The 16,588-nt window shown below is 42.6% G+C and overlaps 1 protein-coding gene across 7 annotated transcripts in view; it reads left to right on the top strand.

The window, feature by feature from the left end:
- Positions 1-16,588, top strand: part of fmnl2a (formin-like 2a) — a 282,512-nt gene that overhangs the window by 178,565 nt on the left and 87,359 nt on the right. For all 7 annotated transcript variants that reach the window (XR_010975339.1, XM_068035310.1, XM_068035315.1 and 4 more), the window contains exons 3-4: positions 2,984-3,064; positions 13,804-13,880. Coding sequence is in view for 6 of the 7 variants with exons in the window: in XM_068035310.1 (XP_067891411.1) it covers positions 2,984-3,064; positions 13,804-13,880 (158 nt within the window). In the remaining variant the exon portion in view is untranslated. The remainder of the gene's footprint in view (positions 1-2,983; positions 3,065-13,803; positions 13,881-16,588) is intronic.

Here is a 16,588-nt window from a genome sequence, read left to right as displayed (position 1 = left end):
TCTATACTATCGAATATCACTACTACCTCCTCCATTACTGCTACATGAGCAACATTCTCTTCTCTAGTGACAGCAAAAGTAAAGTACTCATTTCATACTTCAGCCTGCCCTCTGTCTCCAAACATGATCTCCTTTTAGGTCCATAAATGGCTTCACCTTTCCTTTGACTACCTTCTTACTGTTTATGTGTTTTATAAAAGATTTTTGTTTCCTTTCTATGTTAGCTGCTAATCTATTCTCATGCTCTCTCTTTGCCCCTCTTATTTCATTTTTGGATCTGTCATGCAGGCCCCCACCTGCCAAGAATGAGGCACATTCATTTCACCACATGGACATTAAACTTCAGATTGTTGCTGGGAAGAAGAGAGGGCCTGTTACAAGGAATTGCCAGGCCCCTGGCCAGAAAGACATGTTTGCATATTGGTAGACAGTGTTGGAACAAAGGAGCTATTCCCTGTTCCCAATACACAGAACAGATGTGGTCAGACCAGTTTAGTCACATGACTAAGTGGCTGTTGCAGAGTTTGAACTGAGAGTTTTAAATTAAAGAAACAGTGTTTGAAGTCAGAAAGCTCTTGGCTGCTGGATTGACAAGAGCCTCTCCTGTCTGCTCCCTTCTCTTTCTCACTGAACTCGAAAAACCCACTGAAGGCACCCAATGAATCCCAGGAGAGAAAAGCCTCCTACAGTGAACAATGTTTAAGAAGAATACTGGGCCCCAACGAAAAGCAAGATAAGCCTACAAAAGGACTCTACAGTGAGCTCAAAGAACTGTAACAAACTCTTCAGATATTGCCTCAAACCTTTCCACTTTATCTTCTGCTCTTTTCTGTCTCTATTTGTATGTGCGTATCACGTGTGCATGCTAGCGTGGGCGCATCGTGTATCCATAGGTGTCAACTGAAATAGAGTTTAAGTTTTAATAAATTTCATTTTTCTTCTTTAAACCTAAGAAAACCTGTTTGTGCTGGTTTCTTTGCCTTATAATTGGAAAGCGGTGAAAAAGGATTCACCAAGGGGATCTCAAAACATGGTGTGTTTAAAATTAAACCCTGTTACAGTAAGACCAGGTGACGGCTGAGAGGGAACCCTAGACCTCTTTCTCACCTGGTCGTAACAGGATCTCGTCTGTACTTTCTGTACTAGGCTTGGTTCTCTACTGCATTATGAACCTTCGTTGTAAAAAGCTTCCTTTCTCCATCTCATTTTAACTTCTATCTTTAGTCATTCAGGGAGTTTTAGCTCATTCCTTCATGAAAATGTGTCTACTCTATATCCAATACATTGTTCTTATTCAAAATAGGTTTAAAATTAATAAACATAGAAGGTAAGTGATACATGCTGTTTTAAAACCACAACATGATCATATTAACAGATTTACAAAGTTAGTTCACCATCAAGACCCACTTGAAAAATTATGTTTAGTATACTTGGGCCGTGGGTTCTGAGTTCTAGTTGAGCTAGAAGAAAATGAGGTGAATCAAACTTTACAGTGGAATCAGATTGCATACTGTATAACAGTGATGGTTGTGTAATATAGTTTTTCAGCCACAAGTGTCACGCTTAGTAATTCAATTCCAGGGTCTTGCCACGTGCACTGTTCCGCGGGTGTGAGTTTCAAAACCCAATACGTTAAAGAAAAATGTTGGAATAAGAAGTTTGTTTTGTTTTTACTGACGGCTTCAGTGGTTCATTCTTTTCTAAAGCATCACAATTAGTATATAGCGAGTGACTTAAAAAGCATTAAGAAAATAATTACATGCTATACATGAAACAATATATATACGTTATTATACAAGAATAAAATGTTTATTAAAGGAGGATAAAAGGAGGAGGATAAAAAGTCTTTGAAAATATAATTGTTTTAATATCTTGGTGTTTAGATTCTGGCTCTCATTGAAATGATGGATATCAGTAATGGAGAAAATGGATCATTTTCATCACCTATTACCTGCCTTCAGATCTCTGGTTAGATGCACCAAATGCTAGACGTGAAATAATATTAGAGTAAACCAAAGGATACCCACGCAGTGTACTCCCTTTGCAGAATCTGTATCATAAATTAATCTAGTACAGATAAGAAACTGATTTATTAAAATAGCTTTTGCTATTCATGGATGAACGCTGCATTTATGCCTCATGGGTAGGAATGTAAATTTGGAGGGATTACATACAATACAAAAGACATTTGATCTGTAACTGTACTGCATGGACTTTCCTGGCACTAAATCAATATCTGGCTAATCCAGTGGTTAGCGTCCAGCATGTAGCTAAATCTAACAGACTAGAAAATCCCAAATTCAATCCCAGTCTGCACTGCTTTGGTGGTAATGATACAGTATTTACAATCGGCTTCACTGGCTCTGGGTTGGAGAGGAAAATTCATTATGATTCATTCTCCTAATTGCTTACATATTCCCCAAGCTCTTCTGGAAATTAATGTGTAGGACAGAATTTGGCGTGGCTTTGATGATCACAAGTCTGTTGACCTTGTCTATGGAAACTTGAGTTTGTGCCCACGAAACGGTATGCCAACAAGAAAAGCACTTACAAGACTGGCCATCCAGTGCTTGGACCCTTAGTGAAAGTTTTGAGCCTGCTCTAGTTTGTATTCTGCACTGTCATAACAGAGATATTGTTTGTTTTGGTTGGGGTTGAACCCAGGTCTTGAAGCACAACAACTGCCTGCTAACTAATAGATGCAGCACAATTAGAAAATGCTGCCTCCTGAGGGACTAAATTAAGTTTGAGTTTGGAAAATGGAAATATCGCATTGGTAGGTTGGAAGTTGGTACTGTTCATGGTGATGTGCACTGCTTCATACTGTTAGTTATAAGTAGCAATTTCATCTTTGAATAGGAGACAGGGTAGATTGAAGCATGAGGTGCATTAAAAACACAGTGATAACTATTTGAAATTCAGTGATTTCAGATTTAAGTGGTCAAATTGCACAAACTAATGTGTGTATATTTTTTTACTATAGGAAAGATTTCAAGTGAAAAATCCTCCACATACATACATTCTGAAATTGCAAGGTTATCTTGATCCAGCTGTAACCAGAAAGGTAAGGAATACTTGGGGAAAAAAACTGGAGTTACTTTACTGTAAATGTTAGTGCTATATCTTTCTTGATAAATTTGTCTCCTTCCTTTCTTTAAACTTTAATATTGTTCATTCAAGTTCATGTTTTTACCATGTACTGAATGCAAAAATGTTGTTTTGTAGGGCAACAACAGAGGCTTATCAGTGCCTCTTACCTAATGGATTGCTTCTCACTCATCAGCATTATACCTCACATTACTGTGGTCTTGAAGTGGTGGAAAAAATGTTTTAACTGCAAGATCTGGCATTTCAGGTTTATTGTTACATTGCATACTCCATGTTGACAAAGATTAGCTGATCACCTTTTGGTTGTTGTGAGTGAAAAAAATGACATCTGTCTCAGCTCAGTGATGTCCTGCTAAACTACTCACTATAGGTGGCTGCTTTCACATGGTTGTTTGCCAAGATGAAAAATGTCAATTTCCTGTTTGAGAAAAAAATATGGCCTTTCACCAAAAAATTTTCAGTCAAATTAGGTTTTTAGGGAAATGCAAATACCACGAGACTACTTGTATCATAGACAACTGCAGCAACCACTTTGCACACACTCCACCTGATTTAAACTTTCAAAATTTTCTTTTACTCTCCAGCGACAGAAAACAAAGGTGCACTATCTATAGTGATAATCCTGTACTTAGTACCTCAATATTTATTGGAAAATTTCACAGGCACAATGAATACTGGAAAAGCTCCATGTATACAGCTTTTTCTTGCTCCCACACACTCCCGCAAGAGAAACCACATGAAAATGATAAAGCTGAAACTCACAGTGCGTTGTGTGATTGCGATTTTTGAAGTGGGAGAATGCAAGGTTGTGGTCTCAGATGCAAAATTCCCAAGGACTACAAGAGAATTAGTAGCCTTGTTTAGTGGGATGGTCTTGGGTACATCAACCCTACACTCTTAGGGCTGGAATGTAATGGTAGCCCCCATGCGTGAGCTGTGTGTGCCATGCCGCTGCGATCTGCTGCGCGGTGGCTCATTTAAATAACCTGGTCCCCCCCCCCTCCCCCAATCACCTGGAGGGGCAGGCTCTCCGACACCAGCATTGGCATCAGCTGCCTGTGCACAGACACTGGCGCTGGCGCCGTTTTTAAAGGGCAGCCAGCCCTGTCGGCTAATTTAAATTTTTAAAGGGAACCACCCCTCCACTGTTCAAATCAAAATTCTATCCCCTCTTTCCCAGCACCCCCCCCAACAACAATGCAATTTAGTATCTGCCTTTCCCCCCCACTAAACACTTATCTTTCAAATATGACCTACCCTCCGCAACCTGCACAAAGTTCACAGTTCACCCCTTCCCACCACGTGAACAATTTCTCACTAGACTGTTAAACACAATAAAACAGAAACCATCTTGTGCTTCACCAGCTTCAGAAGATCCAGAAGACTCCTGGGAGAATTTAGTCACTGAGGATGACTTCAGAAGCTTATCTATTGATAAGGAGAGGGCAGATAATTTGGACTCAGCAAAGATCATTTTATAAAACATTGCAGAGTTCTGTCAAGTTTCAGAAACTTTTAAAAGATAGGCAGATCTTAACTGTCTTTCAACACAAAATGCAAATTCTTGAAACTCTGAAACCCTTCCCACCATCCCTTATGCTAATGATGAACATTTGACCCCGTTCCACCCCACCCTGCACTAAAAATCTCACGTTGCCCACTTCCCCACCACTGTGGCACCTGCTTTCCACAGACGGGAAAGTGAAGGTGCAGGGGTGCCGGCTACCGCTCTGAAGATCGCGGCCCGACCGTTAGATCGCAGGTAAGTGTATTTAAATGTATGCATTTAATTAATTACCATATGTTAATCCAGGCCCCGTCACCCAGCGGCCGGAGTGCCACCACGGAGCCTTGCCCCCACTGGGAAGATCAGGCCCAGCCCTCCAGGCATCGGGCTCCATGGCAGGCCACTGCAGGAATGATCTTCTGGGCCCCCACCACGGAGCCTGATGTCAGGGGCCCTGGAAAATCCAGCCCTTAGTTTCCTACTGTAAAGAATTAGAAAATTAACCTCAATTTGTGTATTTTGAAAGAATATACTGATCATGATTACAATGAGATGGAAACTGAAGAGTTTATTACCTATAATAGCTAATTAATTGGACACGTAGAAATCATCAATAACAAATTTGTTTAAAATATTTGTTGTACTCATCCCTTTCAGTATCAGAATATTGAAAGTAAAATGTCTTGTTTATTCTGTAGCAAAAGCAGTTATTTTCATGAACACTATATGATTCTAAAAATATTTTATTTGGTCAGCGCAGATGTTCTTGCTTCCTGTGTGGATTTTATCAGAACTGTTTTTTTTTGTAGCACAGTATAATGAGAGAAATGCTATTCCTTCCAGCTTGCATAATCCAGACTTTGTAGTCTCCTGAGTTTTTAAATGGTGCAGTCAGTATAAATGTAGAGGCTGGCACATTCTACAAGCTTATAAGTCAATCGGACGGGAACAAGCCCAAGAGCATGTAAGAAAGTGTCGATATTTCCATTTGACCTCCCATCCCATTCGGGATGAGTTTCATATTATGGTTCTGTACCAAAGATGTGTTCCATGGTTCGGCACTTGCACACCTGGGACAAAACACATACATTGTGGAATAAAAGCAAAATACTGCGGATGCTGGAAATCTGAAATAAAAACAAGAAATGCTGGAACCACTCAGCAGGTCTGGCAGCATCTGTGGAAAGAGAAGCAGAGTTAACGTTTCGGTTCAGTGACCCTGCTTTGGAACTGACAAATATTAGAAATGTCACAGGTTATAAGCAAGTGAGGTGGGGGTGGGGCAAGAGATAACAAAGGAGAAGGTGTAGATTGGACAAGGCCACATAGCTGACCAAAAGGTCATGGAGCAAAGGCAAACAATATGTTAATGGTGTGTTGAAAGACAAAGCATTAGTACAGATCAGGTGTTAACGGACTGAATATTGAACAGCAGCAAGTGCAAACATGAAAAAAAAGTGTGTCAGCAATCTGAACAAACTAAGATGAAATGAAATAAGTGCAAAAAAATGATTGTAAAAAATGTAAAAAAGATAAAAGGAAAAATAACTAAAAATGAAAGTAAAATGGGGGGCTGTCATGCTCTGAAAGTATTGAACTCAATGTTCAGTCCGACAGGCTGTAGTGTGCCTAATCGGTAGATGAGATGCTGTTCCACGAGCTTGTGTTGATGTTCACTGGAACACTGCAGCAATCCCAGGACAGAGATGTGAGCATGAGAGCAGGGGGGAGTGTTGAAATGGCAAGCAACCGGAAGCTCGGGGTCCTGCTTGCGGACTGAGTGGAGGTGTTCCGCAAAGCGGTCACCCAGTCTGCGCTTGGTCTCCCCAATGTAGAGGAGACCACATTGTGAGCAGCGAATACAGTATACTACATTGAAAGAAGTACAAGTAAATCACTGCTTCACCTGAAAGGAGTGTTTGGGGCCTGGGATAGTGAGGAGAGAGGAGGTAAATGGGCAGGTATTATACCTCCTGCGATTGCAGGGGAAGGTGCCATGGGATGGGGACGAGGTGGTGGGGGCAATGGAGGAGTGGACCAGGGTGTCGCGGAGGGAACGATCCCTTCGGAATGCTGATAGGGGAAGGGAGGGGAAGATGCGACTGGTAGTGGCATCACGCTGGAGGTGGCGGAAATGGCGGAGGATGATCCTTTGGATATGGAGGCTGATGGGGTGGAAAGTGAGGACAAGGGGAACCCTGTCACGGTTCTGGGAGGGAGGGGAAGGGTTGAGGGCAGAGGTGCGGGAAATGGGCCGGACACGGTTGAGGGCCCTGTCAACAACAGTGGGGGGGAATCCTCGGTTGAGGAAAATGGAGGTCATATCAGAAGCACCGTCATGGAAGGTAGCATCATCAGAGCAGATGCGTCGGAGACGGAGAAACTGGGAGAATGGAATGGAGTCCTTACAGGAGGTAGGGTGTGAAGAAGTGTAGTCGAGGTAGCTGTGGGAGTCGGTGGGCTTATAATGAATATTAGTAGACAACCTATCCCCAGAGATGGAGACAGAGAAGTCGAGGAAGGGAAGGGAAGTGATGGACCATGTAAAGGTGAGAGAAGGGTGGAAATTGGAAGCAAAGTTGATAAAGTTTTCCAGTTCGGGGTGGGAGCAGGAAATGGCACCGATACAGTCATCAATGTACCAGAAAAAGAGTTGGAGGAGGGGGCCTGAGTAGGACTGGAACAAAGAATGCTCGACATATCCCACAAAAAGACAGGCATAACTAGGACCCATGCGGGTACCCATAGCGACACCTTTTACTTGAAGGAAGTGCGTGGAGTTGAAGGAGAAGTTGTTCAATGTGAGAAAATGTTCAGCCAGGCGGAGGAGGCTGGTGGTGGATGGGGACTGGTTGGGCCTCTGTTCCAGGAAGAAGCGGAGAGCCCTCAAACCATCCTGGTAGGGGATGGAGGTGTAGAGCGATTGGACGTCCAGAGTGAAGAGGAGGCTGCTGGGACCAGGAAACTGGAAATTGTCAAAATGACGTAGGGCGTCAGAAGAGTCACGGATGTAGGTGGGAAGAGACTGGACCAGCGGAGAAAAGATAGAGTCAAGATAGGAAGAAATAAGTTCAGTGGGGCAGGAGCAGGCTGACACAATGGGTCTGCCGGGACAGTCCCGTTTGTGGATTTTGGGAAGGAGGTAGAAGCGGGCTGTCCGGGGTTGCGGGACTATGAGGTTGGAAGCTGTAGAGGGAAGATCTCCGGAGGAGATGAGGTCAGTGACAGTCCTTTGGACAGTGGCTTGATGTTCGGTGGTGGGGTCATGGTGCAGAGGGAGGTAAGAAGAAGTGTCTGTGAGTTGCCGTTAAGCTACTGCAAGGTAGAGGTTGGTACGCCATATAACAACAGCACCACCCTTGTCTGCAGGTTTGATGACCATGTCGGGGTTAGACCTGAGAGAACGGAGTGCCTCAAGTTCAGAGGGGGACAGGTTAGAGTGAGTGAGGGGGCCAGAGAAATTGAGCTGACCAATGTCTTGCCGACAGTTTTCAATGAAGAGATCAAGAGCGGGTAAGAGGCCAGGGGGAGGGGTCCAGGTAGAGGGAGAATGCTGGAGGTGGGTGAATGGGTCCGCTGGTCGGGGGGAGGACTCCTAGTCAAAGAAGTGAGCCCGGAGGCGGAGGCGATGGAAGAATAGCTCAATGTCATGCCGAGCATGAAATTCATTGAGGTGGGGGCGTAAGGAGATAAAACTGAGACCTTTGCTGAGTCCAGAACGTTCAGCATCAGAGAGGGGGAGGTCAGAGGGTACAGTGAATACACGGCAAGGGGTCAGATCAGAAGGGGTGGGGTCAGAGGGAAGTGAAGCGGAAGGAGGATCTGGAGGAGCATTCGTCCCCATCAGTTGCTGGAGCTTGCGTTCCTTAACACCTGAAAGGAAGAAAAAAAGTTTTTTGTTAATGTGTCGGATGAGATGAAAGATGAAATGAAACTGCGGAGTAGAACAGCTTTGAGATAAGGTGAGGCAGTGCTGCTGGAGAGAGAGGTCCAGTGTGTGCATATGGCGGTGCATAGCACTGAGTGCGGATCTCAGGATGCGGCGAGAGTAGCAGTCCGAGGAAAGTTGTATTTCTCGGAGATACCTGTAATCCTGGGTGGATTCAAAACGGAGACAGTCACTGAGGAAGGAGATGTGGCTGTGAAAACGAGTTTTGGTAGACACTTTATCAAACACCAGGAGGGAAATAGAAAGCAATGAAGGTGAACAAAGTAAAAGAGACAAACGAATATCCCGTCGGAGAGAAGAGCAGAACTTCTTCAAGGTAGGCATTCCTGGATGAGAAGTGGCAGTGAATTAAACACTAAAATAAAAGCAAAATACTGCAGATGCTGGAAATCTGAAATAAAAACAAGAAATGCTGGAACCACTCAGCAGGTCTGGCAGAATCTGTGGAAAGAGAAGCAGAGTTAACGTTTCGGGTCAGTGACCCTTCTTCGGAACTGACAAATATAGAAATGTCACAGGTTATAAGCAAGTGAGGTGGGGGTGGGGCAAGAGATAACAAAGGAGAAGGTGTAGATTGGACAAGGCCACATAGCTGACCAAAAGGTCATGGAGCAAAGGCAAACAATATGTTAATGGTGTGTTGAAAGACAAAGCATTAGTACAGATAAGGTGTTAACGGACTGAATATTGAACAGCAGCAAGTGCAAACATGAAAAAAAAAAGTGGGTAAGCAAACTGAACAAACTAAGATGAAATGAAATAAATGCAAAACAATGATTGTAAAAAATGTAAAAAAGCAAAAACGAAAAAAATAACTAAAAATGAAAGTAAAATGGGGGGCTGTCATGCTCTGAAAGTATTGAACTCAATGTTCAGTCCGACAGGCTGTAATGTGCCTAATCGGTAGATGAGATGCTGTTCCTCGAGCTTGTGTTGATGTTCACTGGAACACTGCAGCAATCCCAGGACAGAGATGTGAGCATGAGAGCAGGGGGGAGTGTTGAAATGGCAAGCAACCGGAAGCTCGGGGTCCTGCTTGCGGACTGAGTGGAGGTGTTCCGCAAAGCGGTCACCCAGTCTGCGCTTGGTCTCCCCAGTGTAGAGGAGACCACATTGTGAGCAGCGAATACAGTATACTACATTGAAAGAAGTACAAGTAAATCGCTGCTTCACCTGAAAGGAGTGTTTGGGGCCTGGGATAGTGAGGAGAGAGGAGATAAATGGGCAGGTGTTACTCCTCCTGCGATTGCAGGGGAAGGTGCCACGGGACGGGAACGAGGTGGTGGGGGTAATGGAGGAGTGGACCAGGGTGTCGCGGAGGGAACAATCCCTTCGGAATGCTGACAGGGGAAGGGAGGGGAAGATGCGTTTGGTAGTGGCATCATGCTGGAGGTGGCGGAAATGGCGGAGGATGATCCTTTGGATATGGAGGCTGATGGGGTGGAAAGTGAGGACAAGGGGAACCCTGTCACGGTTCTGGGAGGGAGGGGAAAGGTTGAGGGCAGAGGTGCGGGAAATGGGCCTGATGATGCTACCTTCCATGATGGTGCTTCTGAAATGACCTTTTTCCTCAACCGAGGATTCCCCCCCACTGTTGTTGGCAGGGCCCTCAACCGTGTCCGGCCCACTTCCCGCATGCCATTTCAACACTCCCCCCTGCTCTCATGCTCACATCTCTGTCCTGGGATTGCTGCAGTGTTCCAGTGAACATCAACACAAGCTCGAGGAACAGCATCTCATCTACCGATTAGGCACACTACAGCCTGTCGGACTGAACATTGAGTTCAATACTTTCAGAGCATGACAGCCCCCCATTTTACTTTCATTTTTAGTTATTTTTTCTTTTTTGCTTTTTTACATTTTTTACAATCATTTCTTTTTGCATTTATTTCATTTCATCTTAGTTTGTTCAGTTTGCTTACCCGCTGTTTTTTTTTCATGTTTGTACTTGCTGCTGTTCAATATTCAGTCCGTTATCACCTGATCTGTACTAATGCTTTGTCTTTCAACACACCATTAACATATTGTTTGCCTTTGCTCCATGACCTTTTGGTCAGCTATGTGGCCTTGTCCAATCTACACCTTCTCCTTTGTTATCACTTGCCCCACCCCCACCTCACATACATTGTGGAAGTTTTTAGAACATAGTTTTAATTGAAAGCATAGCAGAAGCATACTATATACTGGTCTAAACTATATTCATGGGTGAGGATGATTTAAAGTTTTGTTTTTATACCATGTGCAACAATGTATACCCATAACCAGATAATAAATGTACAAAACCGTGCATGGAAATGTTGATGTCAATAAAATTGCTTTGACTTTGGAAGAAATTTGCTATGAATTTTGAAGATAACTACTTTTTTATTTAGAGATACAGCACTGAAACAGGCCCTTCAGCCCACCGAGTCTGTGCCGACCATTAACCACCCATTTATACTAATCCTACACTAATCCCATATTCCTACCACATCCTCACCTGTCCCTATATTCCCCTACCACCTACGTATACTAGGGGCAATTTATAATGGCCAATTTACCTATCAACCTGCAAGTCTTTTGGCTGTGGGAGGAAACTGGAGCACCCGGAGGAAACCCACGCAGACACAGGGAGAACTTGCAAACTCCACACAGGCAGTACCCAGAATTGAACCCGGGTCGCTGGAGCTGTGAGGCTGCGGTGCTAACCACTGCGCCACTGTGCCGCCCTAATAAAATGACTGTTTCTATGGAAATCATAAGCCATCAAAAGAATTCCCGGGGAAGGCAAAGCTATATAAATTTGCTATGAGTAGTACTCACATTGTTTACTGATCATTGGGAATTACAATAGCATTTCTGCATCCAATCCAAAAATAGAGCAAACATTTACGTTTTCAAGAACAAATGTAATTAAATGTTAAGTACATTTCTCTAAGTATACTATATCACGTGTTTCAGTAGAAATGTAAAATATTGTTTTGATAATCAGAAATGAATATGTGTGGCAGCAATTTGGAATCTATTGTCTGACACTGGTAGGGTTAGAATGGATATTGAACATGATTAATTTGTTTCCTATGATTGAGTCTTGGGCATTCAACTGCAATGGGGAATTTAAAATCAAGGGTTGTTATGAATTTTGCATTTTCACAGTTATAATGGAGTTTTTATTTGTACAGTGTTTAATGTTGCTCCTGTTCTTATTGTCAGCTTGTCCTAACTTTTTTCCCACCTTTAAGATCAGAATGGTATTCAAAAAAGACTGAAGAAAAATATATGGACTTCATCTTCAGAAAAAAACAAATTGTTAACATTACCTTTATTACAATTGGCATTGTATAAGATTATTAGTGAATGCTATCAATTAATTTCTTCATTCCCTATCTATGGAGGGGCTAAGATGGGAACAGAAGGCATAATTGAAGAGTGATTTGAGGAGGTTCCTGAAAGCAGGGAGGGAAATTGTAAGGCAAAAGGAGAGAGTATAGGATCATATCTTCCAGATCTATTTGATAAGTTCTACATTTCCCAATGGGACGCTTTTTGCTACTTCCAAATCCAGTACATTGTCTGTGACCCACCTAAAAATCCAGCCTGATCTCACTACAACTGACTTTCTGCATTGCAGAACTTTTACAGAAAAATCTTCCACCTCGACTCCATAATATTTTCCATGTCATCAGTTGACTCTGAATGCCTTATATAGTCTTAGGAACATGACCTAGGTCATCCATTTCTTCAAGAGCAGTGAACGAAGGCATGTAGACTGGCCTTCATGCCTACCGGCTTCAATTGAGAAAGAAGCAACTCATAATTTTCTGGGAGGTTAACCTGCTGTCAGGTGAGTGCAAGGAGGACTGTGGCCATAAGGGCACATTCCAACACACATTCTAGTGTTTGGCCCTGCCTTTACCCTTTCTGGGGAGAAGTCTAGAAGGCCCAACCAAAATTATAACTAGCTTTACTACTTAATTCGACCTTACCCTTTTCCTATTTGGCCTATTGCCAGTGAAACATGAAACTCCTGCCACCTGCATACTTTCCCAGCTGTTGCTCTAGTCAGCAGTAAAGTGTGTACTTCATCTCTGCTCCAACTTAACAATGAACAGTTGGACATTCTGGGAGAGCTGTTGAGTGCAGCAAGTGATGCATAAACTGAACTTGGAGCAAGGAATATACCAGGTGGACTTGGTCCCCTCCCCTGCAGGCCTACCCTAGACCTGTTCCAAATCTTTGGAAGTGAAGAACTCTGCTACTCTGACCTCAGGGGGGATTTTATGTGGACGACAGAGGTCTTGGCCTCCAGCTGAAGTGCTGGCGACAGCCGCATGTAGCCTTCTGTGGGGAAGGCCTGCTGCATTACCTGCCAGTTAGGCACTTAAGTGGACAGTGGCGGGCCTTCCCCGGGATTAAGGACCCTGGCGATGGAAGTCCCTCCCACTGAGAGTTGTCGGCCAATCAGAAGCTGGTGGTTGTTTCACTGAGTAGCTGATCATGTGTTGTTTGGTACACCCCCTCATGATCTTATCCTTGTGAACAGGAATCATTCACAACTCTGACAATAAAAAATCCCTTTCAAGTGTGATGACTTACAGGCCCTTCAAAGTGTGCATCTGCACTTATTTTATGACCTAGAAAACCACTGTTAATCTGTTCTATTTGACTTGAGAAAGCATGTGTAGCTTAATAACTAAGTGGGATTGTGGGGGTAAAGAAAGATTAATTTTTCAGTAACATATTACAATGTGTTTGTCAGACTGGCCCTGATAGCCATCAGGTTCCTACACAGAAGCTTCCCTCTCTCCTCCTAAATTTACAATATGTTGCTGTGCTCTTTTAACATTTATGTAGAATGCAAAACAAAGGGGGTGCAAGATCTTCTTCATTCTTGGCATAACTTATACCTGCCAGGGAACACAGTACCACCCATCTGTTTCTGCCAACCCTGCACGGATGTAGTTTTCTTTTAATGTTAAGTGATTAAACTAGTTTCATTTTAGCACAGTAGTGTAGGTACTTTATGTAAGAGCAGGAGCAGACAACCATGTATGGCACTACTTATCAGTAACATCATACCCTTTTTTTAATGTTCAAGACGTGGTTTCGCCAAAATCTTTTAAAGCTAGACTAAGTTGCTGTGGTGTGTGATGGATTCATTTATTTGACAAATGAACACCCTGCAAGGTAGGTAACCTGTTTCAGTTTTGAATTGATCGTTCATTCTCATCCTGAAATGTTTTCAATTAAATATTTGCAGAAGTTCAGAAGAAGAGTGCAAGAATCAACTCAAGTACTGCGAGAACTGGAGATTTCTCTTAGAACAAACTATATTGGGTAAGTTTGAATATTTTGCAAAAGGGTCATTCTCTGTCAATTCATCTCATGAATGAGATTGGATTATACTTTTCACAGTTATTAATATATACAAAAAGAACTACCTAAACTACTTTTGTTCTTTGTTGGCAAGGAAAAGTAATTATGTTGAACCTATTGGGAACCTCATTGATTTCTTTGTAGCAAAGCAGACACACATATGCGTCCAAGGTTCCCAAATTGTGAATTTCGAATCTATGTTTACATCTGTGACAGGAGGAAAGGAAAATTGGAGGGCAGGTGTTTCCTAGGACAATTTCAGGGAGCAGGTCTTCTGCCCATTTCCATATTGGGTTTTCTCTAATCATAAGAGGAGTAAAAGGGGAGAAAATACATTTTAATAAGGATGTAGCTCGTAAAGGATCCTGAAAAATGTCCTAAAGAATGTGAGTTCCAAAATTCAGTGCCTATGCATTCTGGAGACAAATGCAATTTGAAAGCTCGCAGCAGTTCTTGTGCCCACAGGCAGACGACAGAAAGACTCTTTTGTAATCTTGGGAGCTGCACAAATGCACGAGATGCTGTTGATGGCAGGAAGGGGGAGAACTGAACAGTGATAAGATGAAATACTGCAGAGGGCACAGAAATTAGACAGTATGTGATGCAATAATATATTCCTGAGGCAGGGGCAGCTTTAAAAGCCTCTTCGGAGGTTATATTGGTTTCAGATTATTATTCATTGTATATAGAACAGAATGAAAATAACAAAAAAAATTTATAGTGTTTTTCACGTCCTCTGGACGTCCCAAATAATTTGCAGCCAGTGAATTACTATTGAAGTGTATTCATTGTTGTGATGTAGGAAAACATGGCAGCCAGTCTGCGAACAGCAAGGTCCCACAGACAGTAATGAGATAACCAGGTAATCTGATTTTAGTGGTTTTGGTTAATTGGTAAATGTTGACCAGGACATTGAGAAAACTTCTTTGCTCATCTTTGAATGATACAATGTCCACCTGAGAAGGCAGACAGGGCTTCAGTTAAGCTTCTCATCCAGAAAACAGCATCTCCAGCAATGCAGAACTTCTTCAGTACTACACTAAAATGTCAGACTAGGTAATGTGTTCAAGTCTCTGGAGTCAACTTTTTGTGAAACAACAGAAGTTAGGATCAGTGGGGAAGCTTTTTATAATGTATTCTGTCATCTTTCACAAGGAACTGAGGGACACACAGGATTTATATATTGACTTCTATTCTTTATATCAATTATTTCCTTTACCACTGTGGTATACCTCCACATTGAAAAGGTCAGACAATCTACTTCCAGGCCTTCAGCAATTCATTTTTGCAGTTGGCTTATAACTCTGCCTCCAACTTTCCCTCCCTCTGTTGTAGTAGATGGCCAGTACTTGGTGCTTTCCTACAGTGGTGTAGTTGAGACCCATTACTCAGTGGTATAGAGAAACACAGGTATAAAAAAAGTTCCAGCAAAAAACATAGCAGTCTTGCAATTATTGAACCCAGGTTCAAATCCAATTTTCTCCCTGACATGCAAAATTGTAAAGTGAGTTTGATAGTATCACTCAATTTTCCTGTAAGTGTGGGTCCACAGCACAAAATGTCCCACAGTTTGGCAAGGACACCTGTGGCCTCAACTATTTGTAATCTGTATCATTGATTTGGATGAAGGGACCGAATGTATGGTAGCAAAATTTGCAGAGGACACAAAGACAAGTTGGAAGTTGTCAAGAGGACATAAAGAGTCTACAAAGGGATATAGACAGGTTAAGTGAATGGGCAAAAATTTGGCAGATGGAGTGTAATATGGGAATTTGTCCACTTTGTCTGGAGAATAGAAAAGCAAATGGAGAGAGATTGCAGAACTCTGCAGTACAGAGGGATCTGGGTATCCTGGTACATAAATCACAAAAACTTAGTATGCAGATACTGCAAGCGATTAGGAAGGCAAATGGAATGTTGTCATTATTGCAAGGGGAATAGAATATAAAATTAGGGAAATTTTGCTACAGGGTCTTGGTGAGACCACTTCTGGAGTACTGTGTACAGTTTTGGTCTCCTTACTTAAGAAAAAAATTGCATTAGAAGTTCAGAGAAGGTTCATTTGACTGATTCCTGGAAGGGGTTACCTTATGAGGAAAAGTTGAACCGGTTGGGCCTATACCCATGGAGTTTAGAAGAATGAGAGGTGATCTTATTGAAACATATAAGATCCCATGGGGGCTTGACAGGGTGGATGCTGGAAGGATGTTTCCATTTATGGGCGAGACTAGAACTAGGGACACAGTTTTTTAAAAAAAAGGGTCTCCCATTTAAGACGGAGATGAGGAGAATTTTTTCTCTCTCACAGGATTGTTAGTCTATGGAATTTGCTTCCTCAGAGAGCAGTAGAGGCTGGGTCATTGAATATATTCAAGGCTGAGTTAGATAGATTCTTGATTGACAAGAGAGTCAAGTGTTATGGCGGCAGATCAGACATGATCTTATCAAATGGCAGAGCAGGTTTGAGGGGCCGAATGGCCTACTCCTACTCCTGCTCCTGCTCCTAATTTGTATGTTCGTATGTAAAAGGAGGTAAAACATTATATTGCTAGAATAGGTAGTGCTGTGCTGAGTTTGGGCTTAAAGCAAATTGTTGAGGTGCAGAGGAGGAAGGTTTATTTTGCATCTAACTTGCAATGTAACCTGGCAGTGATTGAAGGTGATACCAG

This window comes from Heterodontus francisci, chromosome 7, assembly GCF_036365525.1.
Source record: "Heterodontus francisci isolate sHetFra1 chromosome 7, sHetFra1.hap1, whole genome shotgun sequence".
Taxonomy (NCBI): Eukaryota; Metazoa; Chordata; class Chondrichthyes; order Heterodontiformes; family Heterodontidae; genus Heterodontus; species Heterodontus francisci.
The sequence above is the reverse complement of the archived record's forward strand: the minus strand, read 5'-3'. Positions and strand labels throughout refer to the sequence as shown.